Source organism: Pan troglodytes, chromosome 12, assembly GCF_028858775.2.
Source record: "Pan troglodytes isolate AG18354 chromosome 12, NHGRI_mPanTro3-v2.0_pri, whole genome shotgun sequence".
NCBI lineage: Eukaryota > Metazoa > Chordata > Mammalia > Primates > Hominidae > Pan > Pan troglodytes.
In genome coordinates, this window is record NC_072410.2 from 24,403,953 (window position 1) to 24,425,701 (window position 21,749).

The window sequence follows — 21,749 nt, forward strand, 5'->3', positions numbered from 1 at the left end:
TTTTAGTAGAGACGGGGTTTCACCGTGTTAGCCAGGATGGTCTTGATCTCCTGTCCTCGTGATCCACCCGCCTTGGCCTCCCAAAGTGCTGGGATTACAGGCGTGAGCCACCGTGCCCGGCTGCCTTTCTGTTTTTATTAGAAAAATCTGCATATAAACTTCATTTCTTGCGTATCTACCTGCCCTTACCGTTCACCCCAGACACAATGAAGAGCCGTGTTCAGCTGTGGACACCACACAGTGCCTGGTGCCCAGCACAAGGAAAGCACTCAGAAAATATTTAACAGGAAAGGAATATGATGTATAATCAAATAGTGACTGTAGCAAGTACTAAAATCTATGAGGAAAAAGCTCCCCAAATATTTGTTCTTCTCTGCAGAGGCCAAGGTGATGGCTTTTCCTTTAGTGCTTGGAAGATGAAGAAATTGGCATATGTACTTTCATTGCAAGATTGAAGCTTTCATTTGAAATGAGAAATTATTTCAGGTTGCTGGACAGAAGATACTTTCATAATTATGAAAACATTTGAGAGATACTCAAGTGGAATGTCCTTTTATACGAGGGCGATGAAACAGTAACACACGAAGACCACTAGATGATGGGGGGAGCTAATGTTCTTTTTTTACTGTTATCAGATTTTTCTAATAAAAACCCAATTCTCATTTAAGGACAGTTCTTTTGGGTACTTTCCCAATACAATTCCAATTTATTTTCCCATTAGCTGGGGGGCAGCTTTTATATATTTTTTCATTACAAGCCCATGATGGCAAATTCACATCTTGCTGGAAGCTTCAGAGTCCAACTCTTTAATACTTCTGAATATCACCTTCTCTGTTATTGCTGAATGGCAACATAAATGTGGCCAGTGAGATAGGATTCAGGTTAGAAAATTAGAAAAATGATTAAAAAATAGTATCACACAGGTGGTACCAGCGAATACTGAAATTAAAGAGGATTTATCTGTGTGATTTTGGTCATTTGGTAGTATTTTGGCTTTTGGTATAAATGGAACAGAAAAATGAGAATCGTGATTATTAGAAGCAAATCATTTTTGTCCTCTACATGATGGTTTTAGAATCTGTATGGAAAAGTCAGTCACACATTTATCCTTACTGGATCTGTGGCTGCCTTAATGAGATCTGGAAGTTTGTTTCTTCTGCACCTTCCATCCATGCCCAGTTCTCTTAAATGAAAACAAGTATAATTACATACTACTTTCTTCAACTCAGAGTGACAGGAGAAGGAATAAAGGAGCCCATAACATAAACCATGGATAATCTGAAAAGCATGTGTATGTCTTTTATTCTAGAATGTTTGATTGTTTGCATTTGAATTCACATATGTGATATTGTTAAGTCCTCACAGTCCTTCACAAAAATTGAGTCCTGTTTTGAGGACTTGACACTCCTCCTCAACTCCCTGGCCCCTCTGCTCTGTCCTATCCACGGTGTTTTATGATGGTAAGTCCAGACGAGCAGGAATCCAAGCAGGAAGGTCCTGCAGCCTCATGGCTGAATTCCAGTCCATCCGTCCTTCCCACCAGTAATGGACTCTCCCACTGTCCCACAGAAACTGCCTCCCTGGTGCCTCAGCCCCTCAGTTGGCTTCTCCGTCTCTGCCACTTCTGCTCTTTCACTGACTCACGCATTCTCCCTCTACTTTCCTCTCTGCCTTTTGGCTTCCTCTTGGTTTACTCTCAGCTTCTGCCTGCTCCATCCTCTGCGTTTCTGCTTCTACCTTGGCACTGAATGAGACTGCATGCCTCTGTGTAAAAGGCCTTCCAAGAAGACATTTGAACAGTTCTTTTGGTCTCAGTCCCTGAAATCATCCCTGTGGGGCAGGGCCCAAGTGCTAGGGCCCTGTGTTCCAGCTAGCCCTCTTTGTGCTAGCATCACATTTGTGTGAATCAAACTTCTGATTGCCTGTTTGTGCATAATTCAGTTAATATTAGGAAACTGATGCTCAATAAATGTGCTTGTCTTGTGTGCAAAAGCTTCAGCTAATATGGAGTCATGAAGAAAACCAACAGGACAAAGGTTCTCAGTGATACAGCAACTGTTCAACTGGTGGAGGAAGTCAACGCTGAGGAAAGCCTACGGGCTGGCTGGAAGATGGCCCAAGGCTATGAGCCATCCTAGGGGCCCAGAGGAGAAGGAATGGGAGTGCTACTGGCTCAAGACTTGAGTTCCTCTAGAGTGAGGGCTCTCGGTCGTAACTCAACTGTGTGTTCAGGTTTCCTGCACCTCTCTTAACCTTGTTCTCTTGCTCCCTCACCTGGGAAGGACCTGCTGACATCCCCCTCATCTCCAGGATAAGATACGAATGTTGCTCTTCCAACCCATTCCATACAGAACCAGAGGCAACTCATTTTCATAACATGTACCTTTAATAAGCATTTGTTAAGTACACAAAACAAATTGCTGGCAAAAAGTTTTTAAGGAATTTTTTAGGCCGGGCACAGTAGCTCATGCCTGCAATTTCAGCACTTTGGGAGGCTGAGGCGGGTGGGTTGCTTGCACTCAGGAATTTGAGACCAGCTTGGGCAACATGGTGAAACCTTGTCACTACTAAAATGTAAAATAAAAATTAGCCAGGTATGGTGGCAAACATCTGTAGTCTCAGCTCCTTGGCGGGGCAGGAAGATCGCTTGAGCCGGAGAAGTTGAGGTTGCACTGAGCCCCGATTGTGCCACTACACTCCAGCCTGGGTGACTGAGCAAGACCCTGTCTCAAAAAAAGAAAAAGAATTTGTTAAAATTAGGTTTACAGTGTTACAGTGCACTTTGCGGAAATTATCTTGGAATATGTTATTGATGCTTCCATGAATGAATATTTTATTTTTGGAAGGCATTGTTGATTTCTTATGCTGTCTCTCTCTTCCCAGACAGATGCTTCCCTTATGTAGATGCCGACTTGAACAAGTCTATTGAATGGAGGCTTCAGAATTCCAGAAGATCCTTTTCTGTAAAGAGACACCTTAGTTTTTACTACAGTTCATTTCTGAAGCAATATGGCATTTTCAATTGCCTCTGAGACACTAATATTAGTACATTTGGTCATGTACTGAAGACAGCTCTCTTTCCCTGCTCTCCTTTATCCTGTCTTAAGCCTTGTGAATTTAATCCTATACCAATGTACAGTTTCAGATAGGAAGCAAAACCAAGGCAATGAGCAAATATTTACTAAGGGTCTGTAGTAGAGGTATATAGACTGGACATATTGTTGCAGCTCAGTAATTTTTTTTTTTTTTTTTTTTTTGAGGTGGAGTCTCTCTCTGTCGCCCAGGCTGGAGTAAAAGGGCACAATCTTAGCTCACTGCAACCTCTGCCTCCCGGGTTCAAGTGATTCTCCTGCCTAAGCCTCCTGAGCAGCTGGGATTACAGGCACCTGCCATCATGCCCAGCTAATTTTTATATTTTTGTAGAGACAGGGTTTCACCATGTTGGCCAGGTTGGTCTTGAACTCCTGACCTCAGGTGATTCACCTGCCTCGGCCTCCCAAACTGCTGGGATTACAGGTGTAAGCCACCATGCCTGGCCCATCAATAAGTATTTTTTTTGATGATCACAAGATCCATTTTTTTTTTCACTCAGGTGAAAATATTACACAGCAACTCCCTAGTTGGTGTCAGTGACATCAGACTTCCTCTGCTCAATTTGTCCTTTTTTCAGACTCATCTTTAAATATTTTTGTTATAATGTTGCTTCTCTCTTCGGAAATTTTCAGTGCTTTCTTCTTACCCAAGCCTGAGGTGCAAACCCTCCTGCACAGCTTCCATGGCATGACACATTTCCCATGATGCCTCTGTTCACACCGTCCATCTTGGCCAGCCTATCCTGCCCAGGTGCCAGGAACACTGAGTGTGTACTACCCTCTTTGTGACCTTGCAGGTGTGCTCCTTCTCTTATCATGTGTATTTCCTTTTTCTCTGCACAGGTCCAAATCCGACATCTGTTCTTCAAGGTTCAGATGAAGTCTGTTCTCTCCCACAAAGTCCTCCTCCATTCTGTCAATGAACATTTGCAGACTGGCTCCCAGGTGCCTGGGACATATTGATGACTAAGACAGTCTCTGCCCTCAAGAGCTGGGTGAATGAGGCAAATACATTAGCAGATGATAGTGGTGCTACCAAGCCTTTTTCACTTAATAAAACACAGAGAAAATGAAAATATTTATCATGGCACCTTGGGCTGCTTGTAGCTGGCTCCAGGTCCCACCCAGCACCCAGACACTCCAAAGGCTGAGAAACTCTCAGGCTTGCCTTCCTCTAACCTACTTGTGGCAAACCAGCTTGGAAACTCAGAGTGAGGCTACATGCTCTGATAGGAGTAGGGACAGATTGCAGCCGGTGTCTTTCCCAGGCATGTGGGTAAGGGGAGGCTTCCTAGGCAGGTGGCTTCCAGCTGAGTCTTGAAGGGTGCTAGCTAGCCAAGGAGGCAGTGGGATGGACATGGGAGTGAGTCTGCCAGAGGCAGCTGCGTGTGTCACAGCATAGAAGGGGGAATGGCTCAGCTTGAGGGCCAGAGGTTAGAGGCGAGCAGGCATGAGAAGAGGCGGGTCTTGGGTTTTCCTCCAACCAGACTGTAAACTCCTTGAAGGCCAAGACCACATTTTACACTTCTGTCTTTCAGACAGCTGATCACGTGATGAGAGCTCAACACAGAGGCACTGATAGAGTAGTCTCTCTTTACCAGTGATACTGTCCTGATGGCTGCCATGAGACACGTGAACGGTCTCTTTTAAGAACAATGTAAATAAGAGAGGTGTTTTCTAGAATCCGTATAAATCCCACTTGACCTGAAAGATCTGAGAGGCTTATAGTTCTCCATTCCCTCATGTTTCCAGGACCAGCTTCTGGTTTGGCTTGAAATGATGCCTAATATGCTTTTTGTTTTTTTGAGATGGAGTTTCGCTCGTGTTGCCAGGCTGGAGTGCAATGGTGCAATCTTGGCTCACTGCAACCTCCGCCTCCTGGGTTCAAACGATTCTCTTGACTCAGCCTCCTGAGTAGCTGGGATTACACGCGCGTGCCACCGTGCCCAGTTAATTATGTACTTTTAGTAGAGGTGGGGTTTCACCATGTTGGCCAGGCTGTTCTTGAACTCCTGACCTCAACTGACTTGCCTGCCTTGGTCTCCCAAAGTGCTGGGATTACACGCATGGGCCACCATGCCTGGCCCCCTCCACCTTTTTTTCTTGACTGGACTCTGGCTTTCACAAACACCTACTTGTAGGGATATGGTCAGTTGCCCTAAAAGAGGATAAAGAAACATCCGAGGCCATGACAAGGTAGCATAGACTCTGTTGTCCAGATACCCATAACTCCAACAATTGGCAGTCAGGGTACTGGATGTTTGATGTGAACAAAGATTTTTATTCTCTTTGAAACGTACTGATAGAGTAGCACAGTTGAATTGCTTGAATTGGTTTTATGCATGGGCAGATTTCAGATACAGGGCTGTTCATCCAGTATCTTTTACAAGTACCAAATTTATAAAAGAAGAAAAAGAAAAGAAAAAAATCTCCAAAGCTCTGTAATTGTCTGGCACACAATTCTCTTCCACTGTGTCTTCTGCGTATACATTGAATATAATGAAAATAAGTGAGTCAGCTTGAACGATGCGGCTACATCCCTTACAAGGGAGGGGTGATCCCTTCAAGCTTTCTAAACCATCTTGACAGAGACTTTTGCTGCCACTCAGCATTGTTGTTTGTTCTAACAATGCATGCAGGGTAGCCTGTCCCCCACTAAGACAGGTTGGATTCTCTAGAGTTTTCTGTAAAAATTTTAGGAATGCCTTGTGTACATTATGTAAATACCAACAGCCACAACACTTAAGCATGGTAAACACTTACAATTTCATAATTGTGTAGCCACACAACCTGACATTTGTATGAGTCACTTGATAGATAACATCTTCCCCAGTGGTATGAAAGTGAAATAGAAAACGCATCTTTCAAGGGTTCTCTCTTTGGGCAAAGGTGTGGGGGGAAGAATAAAAATTTAAAAATAAGAAGAATAATTTTGCTGGGCACAGTGGCTCACACCTGTAATCTCAGCACTTTGGGAGGCCAAGGTGGGCATATCACTTGAACTCAGGAGTTCAAGACCAGCCTGGGCAACATGACAAAACCCTGTCTTTACAAAAAATACAAAAGTTAGCCAAGCATGGTGGTGTGTGCCTGTAGTCCCAGCTACTTGGGAGGCTGAGGCAAGAGAATCACTGAGCCTGGGACATGGAGCTTGCAGTGAGCTGAAATCACACCACTGCACTCCAGGCTGGGTGATGGGTGTGAAACCCTGTCTCAAAAAATAAAAATAAAATAATAATAATTCAGTTCTGTTAGAAATCTAAGGTCTTTCATCTGGATGAAACTTAACATCCACCTAGAGTTGAATATACACAGTGGTTGGTTCTGTTTGAATTTTCTCTCCTTAATTTCTTGGGCCTCCCGTGCCCTGTCTGATTATACAACAGAAATAGTTTGTATGCTGTGTCTGAAACACTCTGCATCTAACAAAGAGTTAATAGACTCTACACTGTTCACCTTGGTCCCAGTTTATCTAGTTTCTGGATGAAAGTGATTGAGTGCACTGTTGATCAATTACAATGGAGAGGTCTCCTACCGTTTGTGCATATACATTTAAAAAAGCCAGGGAGGTCCGAGCGCGGTGGCTCACACCCATAATCCCAGCACTTTGGGAGGCCGAGGTGGGCAGATCACCTGAGGTCGGGAGTTTGAGACCAGCCTGACCAACATGGAGAAACCCCATCTCTACTAAAAATACAAAATTAGCTGGACATGGTGGCGCATGCCTGTAATCCCAACTATTTGGGAGGCTGAGGCAGGAGAATCACTTGAACCCGGGAGGCAGAGGTTGCGGTGAGCCAAGACTGCGCCATTGCACTCCAGCCTGGGCAACAGGAGCAAAACTCCATCTCAAAATAAAATAAAATAAAATAAAATAAAATAAAAATAAAATAAAAAGCCAGGGAGAACCTCCTGATGTGATTCCTCTAGCAGGCTTTACACTGGGTCGGGGAAAGAATCTCACTAGAGCTAGTAGCCAAGAAGCCAGAAAACACAATATAAATATTCATAAATAATGCAAGCTTGATTGTTAATGCATGGAGGGGGCTGGGGTAGAAAAGAAAACCAGAGATTATGTGCTTGAATTCTTAGAAGCTGACTGCTATAGGCATGGCCCCACCAACAGCCATTTACCATCAAAGAGATAAAAGGAAAAGATTCACTTCCTGTGTGTACTCTGCTTTTAGCTCAGATATCACTTCCAGGAAGGCTTCCTTGCCCCCAGATGGCTTAATCCTATCGACTGTCCCAGAACTGTGCGTTTGTAGCATTGTACTATGGTTTAATTACTTACCCATTTCTTCTACTGTGAGCACTTTGTGGTTAGATAACAGCTGCCTCTGTAATCATAGGCACTCAGAAAAAGTTTGTGGAACAGCAAAAATGTGTGTGGAAAGGAAAACAGCCTCAACATAGAAGCTTTGTTGGGGACAGACTACAAAATAAATGGTAAAGTTCTGGCAGAACCTCTTGGGTACAATTCCACTGAGAAATAAAGGCAGAAACAGAAACTGTAGAAGTAGAGAATAAATAAAAAGGAAGTGATAGAGGAGGAGAATCATCATCAACAATATTAAAAAGAGAAAAAGATATGGAATGGGATTCAGTGGGGTTTGGATGGATTGTCTTTGATTATTAACAGATACTATGGACTTAGTTGGAAAATCCAGGATCATAAACTCTGCTAAGTTAACATGAATCATCAACCAATTATACCCTATACCTTGGAATCATATATTCTATGGCATTCCAGTTTCTTGGGACAACTCACTGAAATCCAGACTTTCCTGAGCTACAATGTATATGGTTTGAGATAAGTGTAACCCTATTTTCCAAAACCTGCCCTTCTGCTGCCAGTTGAAGCAGCAACGAAGTATCAAAAAAGCCTCCAAGTGAAAGCAGTTGTGTTTTTCCTGTACACTTTTTGTCTTCTGCTGTGCTTCCTCCACTATCCAGAGTGCAGGGGAAATTCCGCTTTTTATCTGAATAAGCCGGTGGAGTCTATAACCGAAGTTTGTCCTTCCCCCCATTCCTTTCTCCTCTGACATATGCCTCTGCTTATAGAATGTCTGTAAATGCTTTCATTTCCTTCCTTCACTAAGAGAAAAAACTGGAGAAGGTGAAGAGAAACATCTTTTTTTTTTTTTTTTTTTTTTGATGGAGTTTCACTCTTCTTGCCCAGGCTGGAGTGCAATGGCATGATCTTGGCTCACTGTGACCTCTGCCTCCTGAGTTCAAGCGATTCTCCTGCCTCAGCCTCCCAAGTAGCTGGGATTATAGGCAGGCACAACCATGCCCAGCTAATTTTTGTATTTTTAATAGAGACAGGGTTTCACACTGTTGGTCAGACTGGTCTTGAACTCCTGAACCTCAGGTGATCTGCCCGCCTCAGCCTCCCAAAGTGCTGGGATTACAGGAGTGAGCCACCACACTCGGCTTTTTTTTTTTCTTTCTTTTGAGAGAGAGAGAGAGAGAGAGAGACAGGGTCTCACTCTGTCACCCAGGCTGTAGTGCAGTGGCATGATCATATTTCATTGCAGCCTGGAACTCCTGGGCTCAAATGATCCTCCCGCCTCAGCCTTCCCAGTAGCTGGGACTACTGGTGCATGCACACCAGGCTAATTTTTAATTTTTATTTTTTTAAAGACATGGGTCTCTCTCTGTTTCCCAGGCCGGTCTCGAACTCCTGGGCTCAAGCAATCCTCCTACCTCTGCTTCCCAAAGTGCTGGGATTATGGGCATGAGCCACTGTGCCCAGCTGGGAAATATATGTAAAAATATTCATCCACTCAACAAAATTTTGTAACTTGCTGAAGATGTGAGCAGAGAGGTAGTCTGGAGGGGTGATGTAGGGGCTCTGGAATCAAACAGACCTGGATTTGAACTCTGATTCAAACATTTACTAATTGCCTAAATTACTGTTTGTATCTGTCAAATGTCTTAATTTCTCAGGGCCTCAGTTTCTTCGTGAATAAAATAGGGATAATAGCTCCTGTTCCATTTGGTCTTTTGGGTAATTCATGAAAATGGCTTGGGGGCATTCTCCATGATGTTATCAAATGGCAGGACTTTCTTCCTCTGCAAGAAGTAGTTTGCTTGTCTGTCATTAAGAGCACTGTAATAGCAAAGCCTAGAATCATCTATTCCTAGGAGATATTTTAGGCAGGATATATCCAACAATGTATTAAAAGCTTTACCTTGGAATGGTCTCAGTCTTTACCTCTGTTTACATCTGGTCATGAATCAAATTGCCAGCTTGCTACTTGGCAATGGCTTTGTCATAGAATACAGGAAACCTGGCTTTCAGGTCCCCAACGTATTCGTCCGTTTTCATGCTGCTGATAAAGACATACCCAAGACTGGGCAACGTACAAAAGAGGTTCAATGGAGTTACAGTTCCACATGGCAGGAGAGGCCTCACAATCATGGTGGAAGGCAAGGAGGAGCAAGTCACTTCTTACATGGATGGTGGCAGGCAAAGAGAGTTTGTGCAGCAAAACTCCCTTTTTTAAAACCATCAGATTTCGTGAGACTTATTCACTATCACGAGAACAGCACGGGAAAGACCCTCCCCCATGATTCAATTACCTCCCACCAGGTTCCTCCCACCACACAGGAATTGTGGGATTTACAATTCAAGATGATATTTGGGTGGGACCGGAAGTAGAGAGAAAACACACTCAAAGTAGAGGGAAGAGCTGTCATTGGATATCATGGCTGTGATCCCCCAAGTTGTGTCCACAGTGCTGGGCAGTGGACAGATCTTTTGGTATGGTTCCCCTAAACTAGTAAGAGACTATGGGAGCAGGGATGTCACGTGTCTCTTCCTGAAGTTTTAAATTAGCCGTCATGGAGAAACCTCAACATGGGAAGGCTGATAACTCCATGCATATTCTAGCTGATTATTAATTATTCTTATCTTGAGATAAAAATAATGGAATTTATCGGAGGTGGGGAGGGGACCCTGTTCTGATTGATGCCTCTTAAGAGTTTTCGATTATTGAAATTACTGTTTTCTGAAAAGAATCTACTTATTACTTTGGGAGTTTGGCAGGAACAAGGCTGCCTCCTTGATCTTTGGCCCCTCAATTCCCTTACAGGTTACTCGGTAGGATTGCTGTAAGGATTATTGCGGCAATAAAGTTAACACATCCCTTGTTTTTGAACCATTACCAGCTGTGTGACCTTGGGCAAGCCCTTTCACCTCTCAGCTAGTTTCCTCTTATGAAAAATGGGGAATAAATTTAAAACATGAGATATGCAATAAACGATCTAACACCCATGCCTGCTATACGGTTGCCTGCTATACGGTTAAGTATTCAAAAGAGGACGTACCCAGGGGTAGTTACTGTTAGCACAAGTCCTATGGATACTATGAAAAACAGAGACAGACCACCCAGGCTTTCTACAAACGAGTCAGTTTTTTGCATTTGAAGTTAACCTCTAACCTTGTGAAACGGTGACAGATAAGGACATGGGGTTCAGGAGAACGGGGCATAGTGGAAAATCAGGGGCATTAGCACCCAACGATGTGCGTTGAAACCCTAGTTGTTTTTCTCCTTCCCAGTTGCTGAAATCAGCCCTTCTGGCCGATTCGCGGGGTTCTCACCGGGAAGTTGGGGCTGTCGCGACCGTCCGCGGGGCCTCGGGAGCTCCTGTGGGGCTGGGCCCGGGACCTGTCCCCGGGGAGGCCGCCCAGTTTGGGCGGCCCGGAGCGGGGCGCGCCGCTGGGAAGGGGCCGGGTCGAGGCAGGCAGGCGCCTGGGAGCTGGGGCAGCCCCCGGGTGGTCGGGTCGCGCGCCGAGGCGCAGGCCGAGGGCTCGCCCGGGCCTTTGTTGGCCGCCGGAGCGGTCCCTGCACGCGCCGGGAGGATCTCAGCCAGATGTGGCAGCGGGGCGGCGGGGAGCAGGCCGGCGCCCAGAGCTGGGACCCGAGACCGCGGCTCCGCTCCGGACCTCGCCGTGACACCGATGAGCCGGGCCAGCCTCCCGAACGCTCCGCAGGCTGCGTGGCGGCGCCCCTAAGTGACAGTCGCGCGGGCCACTGGTGGGGCGCGGGGCGCGGGGCCCGCGGGGCCGGCGGCGGGCGGCCAATGGCTGGCGGGGTCGGGGCGGCCCGGCGGGGCGGGGCGGGCGCTCCAGCGGCGGGGGCGGAGCCGGCGGGGCGGGCGGGGCGGCCCGCAGCGGCGGCGGCAGCGGCGGCTACAGCAGCTCCGCCGGCAGCCGCGGGAGCACGGCGACGCCAGCGGCGGGTGAGGGGCTCGCGGCGGCAGCGGCGGCGCGCGGGGGCGGGAGGGGGCGCGGGGCGGCTGCGCGGAGGGCGCGGGAGTGGGGGGCGGCGCCGGCGGCCGGGCTGGCGGCCCCGGGCTGCGGGAGATCCACCTGCTGGTAAAGGAGCCTACTGCGCCGCGGCCCGGTCGGAGCTCTGTGCGGGGGAGCTGTTGGCGCCTCTGGGCGCGGGGCCGGCTCCGGGAGCGGCTGGGCCTCGGGGGCGGGCGGCGGGGCGCGGGCCGGGCCGTCCTCCCAGCGTCCCTGCCCCGCACCGCGCACCCCTCGGGGTCGCGCGCCCTCCCTGCGGCCGGCTCGGCGCCTGGTGCGTTCCTGGCGCTCCCCGGCGTGGCGGGGCTCGGCGACTTTGGGGGAAAGTGGAGCAAAGTGCTGATCCGGGGGGTGCGGAGGGGGAGGGACAGCTGCCTGTGGGACCCGGGGGCTGCGCGGGAGTCGGCGCCTTCGCGGGGGCCGCGGGGCAGGTGGGCGGGGGCCGGACGGTCCGGGGCGCAGGGGCAGGGGCTGCTCCCGAGGGGACCGGCCGTGCAGCCTTCGCAGGGAATTTTCACACAAAGTGAAGGGCTGCGGGGCCCGCGTGAAAGAGCAGCCCCCGTTTCCCCAGGCCTCAGCTCTCTCCGTAATGAGGAAGCTGCAGTAGGACCCTGAGGCTGGGTCTCTGTGACTCCACCAAGTGTGCCAGGTGACATCTCGGAGGCGAGCTTTTCTGAGCTGGCAGTCGAGCCACTTGCACACCCGCCTTTATTCCTCGCAACAGTGTGTTTCTCTGGAGCGGTTTCATTGCCTACATTCCGCATTGGAAAATAGAAGCAGGCACAATGTATGCTTTGAATGCTTTCCACGTATTTTGCTGTTGTGCTTTTGCTGTTGGACAAATTATTTGATAAAAGATAATGACAGTCGTTCGTTGGAACGTAGACTGTAAATTTAGAATAAAAATATGCGTTTTGTGGTTTATGTTGCTTTTTCTGAATGTTTAAAAAACAGTTTGATGAACAGGTTATCTAGACATAGATTTCTTTAACCCACACGTGTAAACCCGAAAACGCACTGGGCGATGACATTACGTAAGCTGTATTAAAGAAAACTACTGACCCGTTTATAAATGGCGAATAAATGAATTTTGCCACAATTGTGGTGTGTAAAGTTATATAGGCTTACGTCATGGATTTTATTGATTCCAGATATCAGGGATTATTGTGCCTTTCGTTCTTAAGTCACCTCTCCCCTGTCTGTGGGATGCTGATTAAGGAAGATGCCAAACGTTCGGCAAAGTGTTCTCAGCCGTGGACTATATTGAGTATTTCAGAGAACACTTTAAAATAAGTAAAGGTTTTGTATCCAATAATAAAATGAAGACTGAAGCCCTTAAAGGATTGCTAACAAAACAGTCTGATGTCTAGAGTTGAAAGTTCCATTCACCTTTGGGAGGGTGGAGGAATGACTAGCAATTTTAGCCACTACCTTTTTTTGTTGTTGTTAAAGATTCAAACGTGTTAGGTTATAGTCTCCGAGAATATTAAGGGGCTAGATTAAAATTTTTGCAAATGTGGACACTAATAAAAATGTGGGTCACCTGTGTCTTACAAGCCAGCCTGTGAATTATGTCTCATAATTGAAGAGTGAGTAGATCCTTGGTTTTACTCTTGTCCGAAGAGTTTCTTCACTTGTGCCGTGCAGTTAAACTTATTAGTTGGGAAACCCTAATTAAAAATGTATGACTACATTCTTACTGAGTAAAACACTCATATTTTTCTTGCAAAATTTCAGGGCTTATTTGCTAGTAGAATTTATTGTAAGTATCTTCAGAGTTTCATAACTTACTGGATCCAGTATTTTTTATTTTTTTCATATATTAGGGGTAGTATATCAATAGTTTACTTTGGTTTTAGAGTTCATTTACTTGTCTCTATGCATTTCTACGGAATGTTTTTACAAGCTTTATTTGTATTTAGTAAAACTTTTAAAATATCGTTAACTATATGATGTGCGCTCTACCTCCCCGTTATTATGAATTGAGTGCTTACTCTAATAACCTGTATGCTTTTTAGATCTTTTACTAGAACAAAATTCTTTCTCAAGTAAAATAGGGCTAAGTAGATAGCAGCTGAAAGTTATAAGTATTTTAATATAATGCCACACCGGGATTAATGTTCCAAGTTATATAATTCATAGAATTATCACCCCTGTTTTTATAATCAGAATTCATTATTGGGTGCTTATTGATTTAAGACAATTAGAGCAGTCTTGCTATGAAGTTTTTTTTTTTTTGAAATGGAGTCTCTGTCACCCAGGCTGGAGTGCAGTGGTGTGATCTCGGCTCACTGCAACCTCTGCCTCCCAGGTTCAAGTAATTCTCCTGCCTCAGCCTCCCGAGTAAGCTGGGATTACAGACACCTGCCACCACGCCTGGCTAATTTTTGTATTTTTAATAGAGACAGGGTTTCGTCATGTTGGCCAGGCTGGCCTTGAACTCCTGACCTCGGGTAATCTGCCTGCCTCGGCCTCCCAAAGTGCTAGGATTACAGGCATGAGCCACCACACCTGGCCACTGTGAAGATTTTGATTCTAAACTGTAGACGTGGGCATGTTTGATGTTAACTTGTCTTAACTGTAGAAGGTGAATAAGTTCAATCTTAGAGAACAGTGATAACTTCTGCATGAGAATATTTTTAGATCTCTTTGTGTTCAGGTAGTAAAAGAGGTTAGGTGCTTCTAGAATATTATGTGGAAGGTAGAGCTGCTGTCTGAGGAGGGTTAACAGGCATAGTTTGGTGGAGGGTTGTGGTGAGGTATCAGCCAAAAGCTACAGGAAGTGGAGATTTGTTTAAAGTTGTATGTTTAGACTTTGAAAATTTCCATGAATTTTGCAACTTACTCCATAGTAGATCAGTGTGTGTTATATAATTTTTTTTTAAATTTACACTTACAGTTGGGTATAATTCTGCAGTTTTACCTGATACCTGGAGTATCCCTGGAACGTCTCTTCGTATTGCCAGGTGCAGGCCTCATTTGAGAGGGAAAGTGTAGCAGCTAAGAGCTTGGACTTTGGAGACAAACAAATTCGAGTTCTTTCTCTGGATTCATTTCCTTGTGTGTAGAACAGGGTTAATAATGCCTGCCTCATAGGAATGATTTTGTGAAGATTTAAACCATGTGGTGGATCAGGCACATAGGAAACATTTCATAAGTTGTAGTGGCTGTCATTATTAGTACTATGCCCCTGTGATCTTTCTTTACTAGGGGGAATTTCTTGTAGTGTTCAGTGTTAAGAAGCAGTGGTGGTGGCAATTTCTGAATTGCCTGCAAATGGCTGCTTGAATCGGTTGTGCTCTTCCCCAGAGAGAATTTTCCCTTGGAACTGCTGGCCGTTTTTGGAGGTATATTAACTCCCCCACTACAGTGTCAGTATATTACCAGGTGCATCCTGTGGCACCCCCTGAGGCTACCAGGAATCTGTGCACATCTTGGAGGGCCTGACATGCCTCCAGGGATTGAGACTGACCATGCATAGAGTGGACTGGAACCAGTAGCTGGCTGTTTTGTTGTTGTTCAATTAACCAAAAAAGTTTGGTTTTTAGTACAGTTGACATTTTTTGAGAACCTATTATATGCTGAATGCTGTGCTTAAGTACTTCTAACGACTTCATTTCGTTCCCTTTTCCCAACAGCTTTCTTCGATCAGTGGTGATTTCCCAGATTTCTTGATTTAAAGCAATGCAGAGTGATAGAGCCTAAGGCGTACAGTATCCTGGCTGGATTGCTGCATTTTCTAAATGCTTAAATAGTTCCAGTTTACACCCTGGGAGTGGGTTAGTCACTGGAAAAACGACATTTATTTTATGACAGTGATAAACAGCAGTTATAACTGTAACCTTTTTATAATTTATGACAATATGTGAAAGAGGACACAGGACAGATTGTTACCTCATTTTGTGAATGAAACCTTGAGACCTAGATAAGTGGCATGCCCCAGATCATGTAAGTAATGACAGAGCTGGGTCAAGGGTCCAGGTCTTTTGACCCTTATATATTGTATTCTGTCAATTTTCTTATTAAAAAAATTTCCTATTATTGTGCAATAGGAAAACTGGAGAGAGTGAAGATTATGTTACTCAGGAACCATTGTGTGATCATTAGAGTTCTCATCTTGGAATCTGTGAGCTCCACTTCTCCCTTTAAAATCAGTCACCATAACTCTCTTTTTATAGACAAAACAAAACCAACGCGGAGGGAATATAGTTTGAAGCTGTTTTGTATTTTTTTCCAGGAGGAGAAGGACCATATAATTCCAGTATGTTAAATGAGTAGTTTCGATGTAGGGATAATCTTTATAGATGCAATTTAGCCCTGCCGAAAGTCTGTTTATAATGATGAATAGTAAATGAAGAAACTTACATTTTGCATTACCGAATGAGCTTGACTTTCTCTTTTCCCCTGAATAGGAAGGGAAAAGGCCAAGGCATCAGCGTGTGAAGACCGCAAAGACGATCCCGAGTACAGTTGTGAACAGCATTGCTGCTAGGCTCCTCCTGCAGATCATCTGAAATGAACCTCTCTTATTGATTTTTATTGGCCTAGAGCCAGGAGTACTGCATTCAGTTGACTTTCAGGGTAAAAAGAAAACAGTCCTGGTTGTTGTCATCATAAACATATGGACCAGTGTGATGGTGAAATGAGATGAGGCTCCGCAATGGAACTGTAGCCACTGCTTTAGCATTTATCACTTCCTTCCTTACTTTGTCTTGGTATACTACATGGCAAAATGGGAAAGGTAAGGAAAATGACTCGGAAAATGTGCATGAAATGTACTAGGGTTTTTGCTTGGTTAAGGTGCCTAAATGCTTAGGTCAAATACCCTGGCAATCTGCGTGTTACATGCTATCTGCTGGCAGTTTCTTTCTGATATAAAAATGAAACAGTATTCTTGGACAGAGGACACAGAATTTCTAATTCCAGTGGGGCTTGTTTTGTTTTCAGTTTCTTATAATTGTACTTGGAGAAACAGATACTGATCAGTGGTTTATATTCTAAAAGACAGCCAAGTTGAATAATAAAGACTTTTGTTTTGGCATTTTGTTCTTTTTACTAAACATAATTAAGTGTTTAATAAGCTTCCTTGTACCGAGTGTTGCATAAAACACTTAAAAGGACACAATTAGTGCCTTCGTGAGATTTACATGCTAATTATGCTAATGATTGGGTGCTATGTAGTTAATGATTTAAACTGCATGCATTGACAGATTACTCCTTAGGCAAAAGTATTTAAGAAGGGATAAGTAGAAATTCTGATTGGAATATTAAAACATTTTTTAAAAATTAATTATGTTTAGACTGTTGAACCGTGTTTTAAAGAGAAGCTATCTGTTCATTAACTGGAATTATATAATTTTAGGATAATGGATTTATTTGCTTTTTTTTTTTTTTTTAAGAGAAACTACTTGAAGTAAATTCCTACCCATACTTCTTACTTGTCTCCTTTCCTTTGATTAATCTAAGGAATGTTGATGATGAGAAGAAAGATGGAAATGTTGAGGTGGTTGCATATTTGGTTTGTTAGAATATCTGTCATCACCTGGGCTATTTGAAGCTGCTGTTGCTGATGTTGTTTTATTGACTCATATGAAGACAACTGAAAAGATTGCTTTGTAACCTTATTTTTTTCTGATGTGTGTTTACATCCATGTCTATATATACATATTGCATATGTATATATCTGTATGTGCATGTATATGTTAAAAATCTGATATAAGTAAAAACATGCTCTGTGCTTTGAGCAAGTAGAGTCTTTTCCCCTTCTTTGTCTTTCTCTGAGTTGGGCTCTAATTTTGGGGGAACTCTTGGGGGAAAATGAATGAAAAACTTGCTAAGGTCCTTTTTGCTTTATATACAAATATGTACATTTTAGAATTCATGTTTTTATTGTACTAAATGAGAAGGCTTAATCAGGAGGTGCTTTGTTTTTGTTTGTTTTTGAGACAGAGTTTCACTCTGTTGCCTAGGCTAGAGTGCAGTGGCAAGACCTCGGCTCACTGCAACCTCTGCCTCCTGGGTTCAGGCAATTCTTGTGCCTCAGCCACAGGAGTAGCTGGGACTACAGGCGCAGGCCATCATGCCCGGCCAATCAAGAAGTAGTTTGAATAGTTAATCAAACTATTGATTGTCCCTGACATGAACAAAACAAATGACTGGCTATTAAAAGTCTGTTTATGAAATAAGAGGGTTGATGAGCAGAAAAGTATATGGGTTTTTTTTTTTTTTTTTGTATGAAACTTACCTATTCAGAGAATTATAGTAGTGGAGAAACTTGACCCTTCTCACTGTGCCTTATTTGAAAGATGGCAAGTCTTGGAATCTCCATTTAATTTTCCTTGTTTCTTATGTAAAGGCCTTATAATAAGCATAATTATTAAGCTGTCTTTAGAATGAAAATTAATTAAAAAAATAAAGATTCTTTCTCCATGCAGTGTTAGATGCACACATACAGTCTGTTAACTTTGATCATCATTCTCTAAATAGCTCCATAATTCTTCTTTGCAAACTTCTGCTCTGATTTTCTACTTGGTGTTTTTTCCAGACTCTTCCAGGTATCAACACAGGTTTCTGGTTATGGTTACATAAAATCTTTTGTGTTAAATGTTATCGTTTCTGTAGCCACTCAAACTGTTGGGCATTTGGATTCTTTCTAGATAGTTCTGGCAGTCAGACAGCCTGGGTTTTCCAGAGAAGTCCTGATTTGAGAGACTCAATTCTAATATACCCATAAACCACGTGCTCTGATTTTTATTTTGAAAGTGTGGTTTCTATAAGCTTTGACGTTTCTATACTAATGGGTTTTTTTTTGTTGTTTTTTTCATTCATTCATGGGTCCCTTACATGTACCTATCTTGTGCCTAGCCCTATATTATATGCTATTAATAAGAAAAGCAATAAGTAATTTTATGCCTTTGAGCAGCTCAGGGACTGGTCAGGGAAAGATGCATGTAAACAAATTTACCATCAGATAGAGTTAGATAGAAACAATAACAGTGCTTGCCTGTAAGTGTATTATATGTATTTTAATCCTCATAACAACGATTGGAGATATTATCCCCTTTCTGTAAATGGAGAAACCAAGGCAGAGTGACTGAGAAACTTACCAAGGTCATATGTTAAGTAGTGGAGTTAAAGTTTGAATTCAGGCAGCCTCATTCAAGAGCTTATGCTCTTAGCTATTGGTCTGTTGCTCAGAAAAGCAGAAGCAGAGGCTACTAATTCTTCAGGTGCTTTACACAGGAGGTAGAATATGAAGGATGAATGTGAAGGCCAAGCCAGGCAGAGTGGGGAACACTGGGCATATCAGGTCCAGGGATCTGCGTGTGCAGCTACAAGTTCTGAAGGGGAGTAGAGTAGTCATCCTTTGGAATTGTGAGATGCTCGTTAATACCAGCACATAGGACTCAGGCCCTCTCAGTGTTCAGCTGGTAATCACAGTACTGCAAGGTTCTTGTATCGGTTCAAACCCCAACAGCGCACCAACAGACAACACGAGGCAGTGTGGAGCAACATGCTGTTTTAATGAGCAGGCAGGCTGAGGCCTAAAATGGTGTCAGCCCCAAGCGAGGATGGGGCAAAGGTTTTATAGTCTCCTGTAAATAAGAAGTGTCCTAGTCTGACGTAACTGCTACGTTGTACCCAGGTGACCCCTTTCTCAATCTTCAGGGGTACGTGTCTTCCGGCCGGCTCTCTTCCTGCTTCTGCTATCTTGCTGGCGCATGCTGCTGGCGCAAGTTGCACCTTGGGACTGGGCCTGAGAAGGGAGGAGTTATTCATCTCCTTAAGCTTTCAGGCCCTGGGGAGAATCTTACAAGTACAGTTCCTAGAAGTACTGGTTTGACATAGTCCTCATTCACCGCTTGAAAGAATACATGAGCTGGTCCATGGGATTGGCATAAGTTGGGGAGTATCTCAGGAATCCTGCCAGGGAAGCTGTGGTGCAAGACAGAGTAACAGTTTCAGCGGGGTATACTGGATTCCCACATAAAAATGAGGCAGATTTCCAATTACGTGGAATGGACAAATTGGGACAGTTGTAGGTGGGTGTTGTGAGAGTGGGGCAGGAGTAGTTACGTGTCTGTCTTGCCAGGAGGAGCATGGCTCCTGATGGACCTCCTGCTGTGGTCAGGCGCAATCTAGACCCTGGGCGAGATTGATGAAGCAGTCACGGGTCCCTGTCCATGGGGACAGAGACTGGTATTATTTTTGCAGTGCCTGATCCAGTGGTGCTTAGTAAACATGTAGTAAACATTTGTTAGATAAATGCTTGATTCCTTCAGCAAAAATGTATTTAAACAGTTTTAAACAGCTTGAGATATAATTTACATACTATACAATTCATCCATTTAAAGTGTACAATGAATCGGTTTTTGGTATATTCACAGATATGTATCCATCACCACAGTCAATTTTAGAGCGTTTTTATCACCTCAAAAAGAAATCCTATACCCTTTAGCTATTACTGTCCTAATCCCTACCTCCCTCCCCTCCCCTCCTAGGGGTTAGGCAACCACTAATTTTTCTGTCTCTATAGATTTCCCTATTCTGGATTTTCAGATAAATGTAATCATACAGTATGTGGTCTTTTGTGACTGGGTTTTTTCACTTAGTGTAATCTATGCAATGTTCACCCGTGTTGTGGCAGATCACTTCACAGTGGGGTTGCTTCACATACACAGAAAGGATATGTGCTTCGTCTCTTCTTACAGCTGAATAATAGTCCCTTGTATGGATGTACCACACTGTTTATCCATCCATCTGCTGGTGAACTTTGGGTTGTTTCTACGTTTTGGCTATTATGAATAATGCTGCTATAAACATATCAGGTACATGTTTCTGTGTGGACATGTGTTTTTATTTTTCTTGGATATTTACCAAGGAGTGGAATTGCTGGGTCCTATCATAACTCTATTATGTTTAATCATTTGAGGAATTACCAGACTTTTTCAAAGTGATGAGACCTGTACACATTCTTATTCTTTTACTTCACTCTGTTTATCTTTGAATTTACTGTGTGTCTCCTGTAGACAACATATAATTGGATCATGCTTTTTAAAATCCAGTCTGACACTCTGTGCGTTTTGATTGGGTTGTATATGCATACATACTTAATGCTATTACTAATATAACTGGATTCATTTCTGTCATCTGATTTTTTGTTTTTCCTGTGCCTTATGTCTTTTTTGTTCCTGTGTTCCTCCCTTATTGCTTTTTTTTGCATTAATTGAATTCTAATATAGCATTTTAATTTCATTAATGACTTTTTCACTACTTTTGAGTATTTTTAGTAGTCTCTCAACAGAATCAGCTTTAGATTTATACTAGCTTAATTTTAGTAATATATAGGAGTGTTGCTCCTATGTAGGTCTATTCCTTTTTACCCTTTTGGGGGGTATTGTTATACTTATTACATCTGTTAATGTTGCAAACCAAACAATATATTGTTATAATTATTATTTTTATGTGTTATTATTTCCTTAGCCCATTGCAGTTTTATTTCCACCTACCTCCTCTGTGCTATTACTGGCAATTATATTACTGATATATTTCCACACGTTATAGACCCAGCAATGAATTACATAAATATTTTATACCATTGACTTTTTAAATCAGTTAACAGAAAGAAGAAAAAATACATTAATAGTGTATATTCTAATTTCATAATTATTGCTGCTTTTTGTGTGGATTTGAACCACCATCTGGAGTAACTTCCTTTCAGCCTGAAGAATTTCCCTTAGTGTTTCTTATAAGGCATGTCTGCTGACAATGAATTCCCTCAGTTTTTGTTTATTTAGGTATGTCTTTATTTCACCTTTATTTTTGAAAGATAGCTTTTCTGGACATAGGATTCTTGGTTAACAAGGACTTTTGTTGGTTTTGAACACTGTGTGATTGCATTGCCTTTGTCCTCTATTATTTCTGCTGAGAAGTCAGCTATTAATCTTATGGAAGTTCCCTTTTAAGTAATGTCATTTTTCTCTTGCAGCTTTCAAGATTTTCTTGTGTTTGACTTTTTTCATTTCCACCATGTGTTTGTGGGTCTCTTTTAGTGACCCTGTTTGGAGTCTGTTGAGCTTCCTGGTTGAATATCTTATTGTTTTTCAGTAAATTTGGGAAGTATTAAGTCATTATTTCTTTGAATTATTTTCTTCTCCTTTCTCTCTCCTTTCCTTCTGGTATTCCCATTACACGTGTGGTGGTGTGCTTATTGGTGTTCCACCTTTCTCTGAGGCTGTGTTCATTTTTCATTTTTTTCTCCCTCTTGAGCTTACATAATCTCTACCGCCCTGCCTTCCAGTTTGCTAATTCTTTCTCCATTGTGTACATATCTATTCTTG

The 21,749-nt window shown here is 43.4% G+C and overlaps 1 protein-coding gene across 13 annotated transcripts in view; it reads left to right on the top strand.

The window, feature by feature from the left end:
* Positions 1-11,245: 11,245 nt before the first annotated feature.
* The window catches only part of MGAT4A (alpha-1,3-mannosyl-glycoprotein 4-beta-N-acetylglucosaminyltransferase A), a 119,460-nt gene continuing 108,956 nt past the window's right edge, over positions 11,246-21,749 (top strand). For 7 of the 13 annotated variants that reach the window (XR_010148999.1, XR_008542183.2, XR_010148998.1 and 4 more), the window contains exons 1-2: positions 11,252-11,342; positions 15,822-16,150. Coding sequence is in view for 10 of the 13 variants with exons in the window: in XM_054677250.2 (XP_054533225.1) it covers positions 16,057-16,150 (94 nt within the window). In the remaining 3 variants the exon portion in view is untranslated. 13 annotated transcript variants of the gene reach the window in all.